The 11,628-nt window shown below is 30.6% G+C and overlaps 2 protein-coding genes across 2 annotated transcripts in view; one reads left to right on the forward strand and one right to left on the reverse strand.

Moving 5' to 3' along the window:
- Nucleotides 1-2,793, forward strand: part of LOC106466617 — an 18,453-nt gene extending 15,660 nt beyond the window's left edge. Inside the window, exons 5-6 of the mRNA XM_022395211.1 lie at nucleotides 254-401; nucleotides 1,333-2,793. Coding sequence (XP_022250919.1) covers nucleotides 254-401; nucleotides 1,333-1,808 — 624 coding nt within the window. The 3' untranslated portion in view covers nucleotides 1,809-2,793. The remainder of the gene's footprint in view (nucleotides 1-253; nucleotides 402-1,332) is intronic.
- A 1,089-nt stretch (nucleotides 2,794-3,882) lies between these two features.
- LOC111087722 lies at nucleotides 3,883-11,364 on the reverse strand. Its single transcript, XM_022395351.1, has 7 exons — nucleotides 11,188-11,364; nucleotides 10,749-10,929; nucleotides 10,440-10,486; nucleotides 8,848-8,937; nucleotides 8,207-8,305; nucleotides 7,652-7,794; nucleotides 3,883-5,552 (listed from the first exon to the last, which is right to left on the reverse strand). Exons 1-7 carry the CDS (start codon nucleotides 11,342-11,344, stop codon nucleotides 5,394-5,396), a joined length of 876 nt encoding a protein of 291 aa, XP_022251059.1. The 5' UTR covers nucleotides 11,345-11,364; the 3' UTR covers nucleotides 3,883-5,393.
- Between the last annotated feature and the right edge of the window lie 264 nt (nucleotides 11,365-11,628).

Raw genomic sequence — 11,628 nt, forward strand, 5'->3', positions numbered from 1 at the left:
AAACCAGAGGTTTTCAGGATTTTTTAGAAATATCCGGATTTCCGGAAGATTTTCATTATTATATAATGCAAAATATGTTTTACATTTGCATGTGTTTATGAAGAATGATCTGATATTAAAATCTGAAATGTGTCAGTGAAAACTTTTTTCCAGGTTATAACGGAATCTTATGTTGTCTCATACATGTATCTGTAGAGAGAGACACCAAAGTCAGTGATAATATTTAACTTCTAAGTTGTTAACATGAATACAGGCAAGAGCCAAGCTGTTAGATTCAATGATGGCTAGCAGCAGCAGCAGCAGCAACAGTGAGGAAGATGATGATGGTGATGAAGTACAGGAACATCAACACAATCAACGGCTTCATGCTCTACACAGATTCCGTAGGCAGAAGAAGCGAGGTCTGTTTGACTTATTGCATGTACTTTCACATTAACTGTCTTCTTGTTTGATTATGTCTTGTATATGCCTCATTTTCAGATTACAGAAAGCATTGGTCACAAATGTCGTGTACTGCTGAAATCAGAAAATTGAATTCAGGGTGATAGTGTTAAGTTTTTTTTTCTTTTGTGTTATAAACACGAGGGTTTTATGAGAATATACAAATAATATTTACATAATTTCAAATAATAGATATGATAAAATTATTCCATGCTATCCATAGGAATTATTTTAAAAAATTGATTTATTAAACAAAAGATATCACTAAGTAAGAATTATTTGAACTGTTTCAATATTAAAGTTCATTGATATAATCAACAGATCTCATATTTGAATTCATTTTCCTGAAATGATATAGTATTCACAGTGTTAAATGTTTTCTTGCAAATTATGTCAGGTATGGTAAGGCAAGACAAAAACTGTCATTCAAAATTAGTGCAATTTTCATTAATATAAGTTCTGTAGTGTACATTTTCAATTAAAAAAATCTGTTTGTACTTAGATGTTTCTTTTTTACTGTAATGATTAATTATAGAATTAAGATGTATGATTATCAAACTGCTTGTAACAGGTTAGAGTATGAATTAGTACAACAAATTAAAAGCTCAAGTTTTATAGTGTTGTAAGAGATTTTAGGTCTGGTTTTAATAGTATAAGTTTAATTTGTTTAACAAATATGAGTCTAGTTTATCCATTACTATTGTATTCTATTATTTCTAAAGTCAAGAAACATTTTAAATAATATTTTTGCCCTAAACTAAATTAATTTAGTGTATAAATTTTCGATTTTTTATTAAATGAAACTTGCTAGAATAGGTCATATTTAGATATGTCTTGGTAAAGGAATTATAATAATAATGTGTTACTCAAAATCCTATTTAATTTTTACAGCCTCCAACCGAGATGGAGTAATTGGTTTTATGCCCAAAATACGGACATCTATCATTAACTCTCACAATTTTTTCTACCGGTTTGGAGAGAAGGAGAGAGAAGCTGTTGCTTGTTTTGACTTTTTGGATGAGTTTTCCACCTCTCCTAGTGAAGTAGGATCTTCTGAAGTTTTAAATGAAGAAAAACGATCAATAACTCCTGTTATTGAAAACAATAACGTCATTTTGCCACAGGAGTCCATAGAAACGTCCAATATTCTACATCCTTTTGATGTATCTGTGTCCAGTTTTGCTCCTCTTGACCATTTGAATCTAGAAAGTGCTTTGACATGTGCTAACAGGAGACTGACTGAGAGTTGTCTGTCATCCATGACTCTGCTCTCCCAAGATGGAGAATCAGTAGACCACATTTCTTTCAGTGACTCTTGTGCAGAAAGTTATTCCTCATCAACTCACAGTCTGAATCGCATGTCATGAACTGGCTCCACATCTTCCTTCAGCATGAAGATGCTTCTCACTTTTATTTTGATGTGCAGATTAAATTAGGTGTTGTGAAAAACATGTGTTAATATATTCATGGCTTTTTTGGAGAACACATCATTCAAAAGAGTTAATTGTATCAAGTACAAAATAGACCAAATATTCAAGTGCTCTGTTATTCTTTCAATGAGTAATGAATTTTTATAAGAGCATTGCTTTTTGGTATTGTTTGGAAATTATTTATGGGTATTTAATTTACTTGTTTAAGTATTTGGGCATACACAGTCTGATTATTTATATTGAAATGTATCTGTAAGAGAGCATTCATAACTAAATAAAACATGTTACTAAGTATTAAACCACTAGATGTACATGTTAATGTTTGTTCTTCTGTGATGATTGTTTTATAGTAGTTGGTCTGAGTACTGTTAAAGCATAAAAACTAACTTTTTTTTTATTGGTTAGAAGTTAAATATCCTAAGACAATTTCAGACTAAACATATGTGAAAATTCCAGTTATTTTCTGTATGAATTTTGATATTGAAGTTTAGGCTAGTTTGCTCTTTGAAGGATGTGAAGTTATGTGTATATGAGTCAGAAACAGGCAATAAATGGACTTTGTATAGATTACCTTATCTGAAATTTTAGCATATCAAATAAAGATCTTCATACAAGAAATTATTTTTCTGCTTAAGACAGTATTTTAGGTAATTCATGTGCAGAGCTTAGAATAAAATACAAACGTTAAACCTACACCTGCAAGTCTCTATTTTCTTAAACTAATTTTCCAGTGTTTGAAATGAGTTTTACATTTTATCCAAAATTGCTCGTTTTTGTGTACAAAAACGTTTTCCCAATGTATTTATTAATGCATCCAACCCTCCACTACATTCTTACCTTCACATATCAAATCACTGTTTAACCCTTAATAGAAATGTTCAGTTAGTTTTATCCATTTATATATATAAAATGTCAAACCCTTTAGATAAAGATTCAATCTGCCATTCACTAAAGCTGAGCAGTAGTTTTGAAAAATTGGAAAGTGCATCATGTGATAAGTGCAAGAATATTTTTAAAGAATGTAGCTTCCACTAATATTTCACAAGGAATGCTTCATATACTTCCAATTTCTATATTCTCAACATACTTTGTTTCTGACTCCTTAACTTTCTTTATACGTTGCATACAATAGAAACAAATAATATATTTTATTTATACATGCACCTTGTTAAGTCATAACTCTCATGTAATTTTCCACAACACATTCTATATTCACCGAGTTTTGGTAAAGTTATTATGATCACAAAGATAGCCATACTTAAGAATGGAATTTGTTTTCTCTTCAAATAATTGATGATGAATAGCTTAAGGAGACAATCATCTATGTCAGTCTTGCTAAGTGGACAGTACTTGCACTACCATTCAGCCAATCATCTTAACACGTAGAATGTTATAAATTTATTTACTACTTAGATGGTGACCTTGTAGACTCAATTGTCAATAGAATATTTCTGTGTAGCTTGCACAACATAGTGTAAGTGTTTTTTCTGAAAACTACTTCAAACTTTAAAATGATCCCAAAATAAGCATACTCTATCTTCTAAAAAACAAGATTTAAGTAAAGCTATAAGCCTAGCATAGCATGTTTATGTTCTGAGAATTTAGGACTTTTTTTGTTGTTGTTGTTAACATTACTATAAAATTATTTGTTTCTTATATCCTCCAAAAAAAGAATAGCAGTAAAGCTAGAATTGTAGGTGTGATTGTATATAAATCCTGTCTGGGTTCTTTGCATTTTATGTATATATATAAATATATATGTGAATTTATTGTCATTATAATAAAGGTTTTCTTATAATAAAAACTGTTCCTTAGTGCAATCTTAAGTGTTGATACAAAGATCAACTATTTAAACAAAGATATAAAACCTCAAACACATGAATCTGTTTAATAATAATTTATTTTTGTCAAATAAGTATATTCAAACATATCTATTTCCAAGAGTAAGCCTTCAGTGAACTAACTGGGCTTGAGAGTATGAATTACCTTTTTCACGCACTCACATACATGTAGGGATGTATTTTGGTTTAACACTAGAGTTGGCTGTAAAACTTGGCTAATTTGCTGCAAACAGTTACACATTGTCCTTTTGGTACATGGGAAAGATTATAATAGTATAGACAGAATACAGTGTGTACATGTTGACACTGATCTTAATAACTACAAATCTCCCGATACCTCATGGAATTTTTCTTCTCACTTTAATTGTTGGAATGAATGAGAATAACGTGGATGCCGAGAGAGATGATGCTACTCTATTAAACTCCAAGCAAAACAAACCTTAAAAACAAGATAGTGAATTTTGTACTCTCGTTGTGTTAACAAAAAAATTGTAAAGTGGATGTGTTCACTTTGTTGTGAATGAAGATTAATTAGCTCTTTGTTTAAATTGTGTCCAGTCACTCCTTTCAACTAAATCTGTCAGAAACTCTGAGTTACTTCATAACAATTTTTCTGTTGGTCCTGTTATTTAAAGTTACTACCATTGTCTGAATAGATAATCAATGTAACATTGAGAATACAACATGCATTTATATATCAAATCAACCTCAGCTGTTATTTAACTACTCTACAATCAACTGATGTATTTAATTTTTAACTTCTTTTCTATGAGGTAATACATTTTTTCTTGTTATGTTCACTTTTAGTTGATAAGCCATTTTCAGTCTTGTATTTACAAACAGAATTTTAAAGATATCTTAGTGCGAAAGAATGAAATAAAAGCCAATTAGGTATAGAGATAGATCAGATTAACACAAATTTTGGAACAGAATAAATTCTTATTCCTCATTTTTTTCTACCTTAAAAAAACAAACAAAAACATTCCAAGACAAAAATGAAGACCAAACAAATAAATGTTATAGTTTTTTAATATATATGCATCGATAATCAAGCCTAAAACAGGGGTAGAACACTACAATTTGATGTCTATACACAATGGAGTACATTTCAGAATGTTACAAAAGTGATTCTTGAATACAGTGATGATAAGTTACAAAAACAAAAAATCTGACCAAGGACAAGAAGATACAAAAATTAACAGTTTATAAAATCCAAAAACACAATCACCTATAGACAATAAAATAACAAATCATGAAACAAAAAGTCTGACCAAGGACAATAACATACAATTACTAGTAAAAAACCAAAGTTTATAAAATACTAAAAATTGCTTCAAGATTCAAAGTATCAAATGCACAATCACAGAATATACATCTAACAAGGCACAGTAACATTAGCAGTATTTTTAACTGTGCAAGTCAAGTTCAAACATTCTTCCTATACTCTAAAACCAGAAACTATAATAATAAAATAAAAAGACACATTTCCATTAGATTTACTTTTAAAGCTACAGCGAAAATATTACTTTTCCTTTCTAAACTGATATGAATTAAATTTACAATTATTTAAAAATGAAAAAGGTGTTTGCAAAAAAATTAAATACACCCCAGCAGTTTACCACATGGCAAAGTCAAAGTTTCTTTCTTGTAACTTGACCAGCTAAATTCAAAGCTATCACTTTTACATCTCTCCGTCACTTGAGTCATCAAAGTTATATACTATTCTTGCACGTGAACGAGCAGCATGAGATCTCGGTGGTGGTAGTGGACTGTCCGAATCTGGTATAACAACTTCTTCATCACTGTCAACTCTCTTGGTAGCAGTCTTCTTTTTTGTTACCTTAAATGAACAAGCAGGTACAATGCTTGGAATAACTCAATAGTTGTTAAATGCCAGTGTGTTTGAAAACTTTTAAAGAATGTGCTGCATTCCCCGTAACTTCCTGCTCTTAAAACAGGTCTTCTCCCAACCCAAGATATGTGACTACCTTTGGGAAATAGTTTTTAAGCTTTATATCACATTAGCCTGTAGTTCAATATTAAAAGCTGGACAAAGTCTAACTACTGTATTTATGTTGAAGATAAAAAGGTGCGAAAAAAAAAAGGTTTAGATGTTCAACGTTAAGGGCTGGGACACCCTTCCTCTGGTGATTATAAACTTTAAAAGTTTAAAATCACCAGATCAAGAATGTTCCAATCTGAAACATCTATATCATTTACCATTTTTACCCCCTTTTTTACATTCTTGATTTAATTGTACCACAGCAGTCTTTGTCTAATTTTTCATACTTTAATTAACTACGAATTAAGATTTAGTACATGATTTGAGAAAAAGTATCCAATCAGATATAAAATAGTAATGTTACACGTTTCTGAAAAAAAAGCAAATATAACATTATAAAAACCAAGACATTGATGTCAAACTCCAGATATTATTAACTATCGGGGTGAAGTTATTATACGAATAGTTAAAGACCATCACCCAGTATTGAAAACAAATAAAAAATACATTCCAGTGAATGTTTAGAATTTGGTGGAATGTTTTTATTAATTATGTCATGTTTTTGGTGGAATGTGAGAGGATATAATTATCAATGGTGTTGGTTTAAATACTACACAACACAACAAAAAAGGCCTGGTTTTAAACATTTGATACAACAAAAATGATTTATCACGTCTGCAAGATGTTTTGTGAAGGGTCTAATTTTATGGATGCAGTGACGTGTGTACATATTTCAGGGTATGCCATTTCAGCAATATCCTTCTTCCATATTTCTCCATTAATATAGTTCACCCAATTTTCAAGTTTATTTACAAAATTACAAATATATTGACAATAGTCTTCAGTCTTTTCTCACGTAAAAATTAATTTTGTCTAGCAGATTCCAGGATAATTTGCCATTCTTTTTAATTCAACTACAGCAGACTATTAAATTGTCAAAAAAACAATCCCATAAAAAATTTGTGCATGTTGTTTTGAGCGACTCCTTAGATGTTAATACAACTTAAAAGTAAGCCTGTTCAGCCAAACCTGACACACTTCACAACTTAATTTTAAATAAATAAAAAAACAAAAAAATGTTCTATATATTTTGTGCAGGTCTAGAACTTACATACAAAATTTCAAATAATTTTGTCAAATTTTGTAGGAACAGTTCAAAAGCCAATAAAAAGATACATATTAATGAGAATTACTATAGAAATATCTAGCAATTACATAAATGGAAAAAAATGTTTTTTGTTTTACTGGACAAATATTTGTGTGGTATTTCTAACAGATAAATATGTTCTCAGATGAATCCATTCTTCATGATTTCTATATCAAATACTTGACTAGTCTGCTTCAAATTTCTCTAAGTAACTATATATATATATAAATAAAATTAAGTATTGGTATGACATGACAGCATAAAAATATACCTTTCAAAAGGCGAACAGCAGTGTATTTTGTGCTTCACAAAGGACACTGACAGAGTTGAATTGCTGCAGTTATAAATTTTAATCATGTATGAAATATTTAAGTTATATGAGAAAAGAAGACTATTTTTGTGTGTTGTTTAAAGTCAAAGCTACACACAACAGGCTGTGTGTGCTGTGCCCACCATAGTTATCAAAACCAAGTTTTTAGGGTTTTATGCCCTCAGATTCGCCTCTGAGCTACTGAAGAATGTAAACAAGACATATATTTAACTGTAGCTGAATTTTTCAGCAGGATATGTATTGGTACAGTTGATAGAAAATATTCTTCCCAACATTCTAAAAGAACCTTTTATGTAAACTCAAGTTTTGAAGCTGATATAGTTAACACTGTTCATTAAAAAAAAAAACTCCCTGTGCACATGTTCACTAAAATAAGGACCTGTATAATATTAGCTCATAAAGTACTTTTCTATAACAGGAACCAAGATAAGTTTACAACTAACTTTAAATAATACATACCCTTTTAACTGGCTCAAAATCTTCAGTTCTGGCCTTTTTGTTTTTAGAAGGCCCTGCTGAAACTGACTTGACGTGTTTTGGGTTAAACTCGTCATCGGAATCATCAGATTCTGCCTTTTTGTGTGGCCTTTTCTGGGTAGTGGCTGTCATGTGGAATTTATGATATAAAACCAATACATTAGCAACATTGAGATTTTTAATATGCTATCAGTTAATATCAACCTGTAACATAATACAAATATAAATACAATAGCTTATAAGCTAAATGACAAACTCGCCAAAGATAATAGTTAATATTAATAGCTCTCAAATGATCAGTAACATATTTTATCAAATTTAGGTTCTTTGTGTTACTAGCCTGAAGTATCGATTAAGTACACATTTTATCAAATTTATTGCTTCAACCCCATATTAAAACCAGCATTCTTATAACAATGCCACAAGTTTTAAAGTGTACATCTTCATATATATATGTGAATTTTATGAAAGTATGAAGAAATATTGAAACAGGAGGGCAAGTGTTTGCCTCAGCACACATCAAAATACTGAAGTTACCTTTTTTGTTGATGTTCTTTTTAGCTTTAGTAACAGCTGGTTTTACTTGTAATGAAGAACCTGTATTATCAATGTTTGGTACTTCTTTTTCTGAAGAACCTGGAATCCAACACAAGTTCAACAATTAAATGTACAGAGAAAAAATTTATATTCTTATTAACTTCAAACTTTTTCATACTGTTAGCCAAAGTTTATGGTCTAGACTCAAAATAATAGCAAGGATAATAATATGGATGAATAAATTCTATGAAATACAATTTTTGTTCATAAAATAATTTCCAAGACACAGAATGAAATTAGTAAGATATTGTATAACAGAGCAACATATAAACATTAAGGAGATCCAAGAGATGCACACATGTACAAACCAGTCTTCCTTCTCTTTAATCACAATAAGGATGAGAAAATTATGAAACTTAATACCAATTTCTGTAGCATTAATTTTACTAAACCGTTGCTTAGTAGCTTTATCACACTCACTTCACTGCCAGTATGAACTCACACTATTTTAGTTGAGTCAGTCAGAAAAAAGTATATTTTATTATAATGGGCATTTTTTAAAAAACAATCCAATTGATGAATGGAAAAAAACTTGGAAACAAATGACAGTTTTTAGAAAGACAAACATCAGGTATCTTTACCTTCTGATTCAGCTGGATGTATCTGTATGGTTGGAATGGCATCCTTCACCTCATCCTCACTGTCTGAAATCTGCATCACAGGTGAAGTTTCTGGTAATAAAAAAAAAAGTTCTAACTTTAAGCTGAAATGACTAGGGCAACTTATATTTATCATTTAGTTTTTTGCATCGTTTTGTTCTCAATAACACTGTGCATCACCAGTGAAGTCAACATGTTTTCTCCAACAATAATCTTCAAATATACTTAAATAGTGTGACATAATATAAACACTAGTTCAGAAAGAAATAGCACACGAACTGGTATACACTTGTTGGGCATAAATTTATCTTAATCAACCAGAGAAGACATTTCTCAAAGGCTCTTAATGATAGAGCTGGATCCAAATGTGCTCAATTATCAAGAATAATAAAAGACATTAACCAGAAACAGTGAAAATGTAACTTCAAAGTGTGGGAAATTACATCCTCCTTAGTAGGGAAATGTAAATCATTTGTAATCAAGTATTTGTGATGGAAAACCACAACCATAACTGACTTAATTCTGACTAACAAAGTTGAGAGACTAGAGTGAATGAAGCTAGTCAACACTACCCACTACAGAAAGGACGAGCATGTTCAGTGATGGGTTTCAACCCCACAACCAATAGATTGCAAGCTGACCACCTTAACTATACTATCAGTCTAAATGATTTTGTTTTTCACACAGGCATACATTCTCACCACTAAAGTTGTATTTCAAGTATTATCTACAAGTGTTTAATATTTCAAAAGATTCAACGAGATGCTTATAGAACTACTAGAACAGTGACAAGTTAAAAAAACATGAACACCTGTACCTATGCTAGCCCACCAAAATGGAAATATTGCCCAAATATGTATATTTTTATCATATTTAGAATTCAGTATTTTAAGTTTGATTTATTCATATAAAAGTGACTTATACATCTTGATTTAGTTGGTATTTTTGTCTTAAATATCATTAACATCTAAAAGATTACTATTCAATGACATCTTAAATGAGCATTACATTCAGTTAACTATACAAACTTAACAAGAGTAAATGACACATCAACAAATTCAGATGCTAGTCCTCATACTCAACTAACACAGACTATTCATGCAACCAGTTGTATACTTATCCATAAAGTATTATAAAAACAATACAGATAAATACATATAGAAACTGTAAAGCATGATGTAGAAGTTAACCCATTAACTGCAGCAGGAGCAGCTCAGTTGCCGTTTTCCGAGTTATAGTTATATATGTGTGACTGACAGATATTTCCATCATTCGCAGCTGAGCCATAGAACTTCAATGATGGAAATATCCATCATCCGCAGTTAATGGGTTAAGGCACCTGTACTGAACTGTCATTGTTGTAAAATACTTTATCACATTTGTAAGCCAATTTTCCTTATAACACAGTCTCACACCTTCAAACACATACCCTTCTTTGTAAATTACTTGTGTCTCAGAGTCATAAGCCACAAAATACTTAATCCAACTATGAATAAAGATCCAGCAGATATATATAACACTACTGTTTATGTCATTTAAACTTAACTATCATAATTCTTGAATTAAGAACTTACTTCCGTCATTTTTCTTTTGATGACCTTTCACAGCCTTCTTACTTTTTCTATTGAAAAAAGAAGTAAAAATGGTAGTCATTACAATTATATGTGATATAACAGATAAAATAATCTATAGAGAAAAAGCTGTTGTTAGTACATTACAAAGTCATAGGACATTTTGTACTATCAAAGTCTGTACTATATAACCTGATTTAAACCAGAATCATAACTTTTTAATTTTTTTTATTGTGAATACAGAATCTCAATACGTTTGAATACTGTCAAAACATGCACTGTGTAAGTTGGTTCACAACAAGATGAACTCACTTGGAATTAATATTATTACTCGTAGAAGCTGCATTTTCTTCTTCACTTTCTTCTAGCAGTAACCTCATTGGTTTATGACCCCTCTCAACAGGTTCATCATTAAGGTTAAAACTTTCATCTCCAGAGTTTTCAGGTTCATCCATTTCATTTTCACTGTCAAAATTGTATTTCACTTTGGACGCTAAAATCAAGAATCGATTTTAAAACCCAAGCTTAGATCAGAAATGTAAACGTTACAAAATAAAATTATCAGTTTAAGGCTAAATACTCAATACTTTATATTAACTCTCTTCTTCCTAATATGAAGCCAATTTCACACAAATAAATATCACTTCCTCTTCTGTAAGATATTATGCACATGATAATATGTTGACCAAAAGCATACACAGAACAATACTTTATAGACAACTAATTTCAGTTAGATAAAATCAACATGTACCTGCAATCCTTTTTGATGCTACTTGTTTCGTCTCTGGTACAAAATCAGAAAAATCAGATCCACTGGATATTTCTAACTCAGGTTCAGAACCTGACAATGAATTATTCTTTGTCTGCTTTTTTTGCATTGGAAGGAAGGATAACTTGCTTTGTTTCATCCCACCTGAAAATTAGTTTACTTTTAGAATATTTCTCTCTTTCATTTCACCATCTAAATAATTAACCACAATCAAGTAACAAAACATTACTCACTATCTAAAGACTGTGAACAAAACATTACCCACTATCTAAAGACCGTGAACAAAACATTACCCACTATCTAAAGACCGTAGAACAAACATTACCCACTATCTAAAGACCGTTAACAAAACATTACCCACTATCTAAAGACCGTGAACAAACATTACCCACTATCTAAAGACCGTGAACAAAACATTACCCA

This window comes from Limulus polyphemus, unplaced genomic scaffold (assembly GCF_000517525.1).
Source record: "Limulus polyphemus unplaced genomic scaffold, Limulus_polyphemus-2.1.2 Scaffold75, whole genome shotgun sequence".
Classification (NCBI taxonomy): Eukaryota; Metazoa; Arthropoda; class Merostomata; order Xiphosura; family Limulidae; genus Limulus; species Limulus polyphemus.

Coding starts and splice junctions, on each gene's coding strand:
- LOC111087722 (XM_022395351.1), bottom strand. CDS start 11,344: ATGAAACAAAGCAAGTTATCCTTCCTTCCAATGCAAAAAAAGCAGACA. Junction 8,938..10,439: donor TCAAAAGAAAAATGACGGAA/GTAAGTTCTTAA, acceptor TTTTATTACCAG/AAACTTCACCTGTGATGCAG. Junction 8,306..8,847: donor ACATCCAGCTGAATCAGAAG/GTAAAGATACCT, acceptor GTTGGATTCCAG/GTTCTTCAGAAAAAGAAGTA.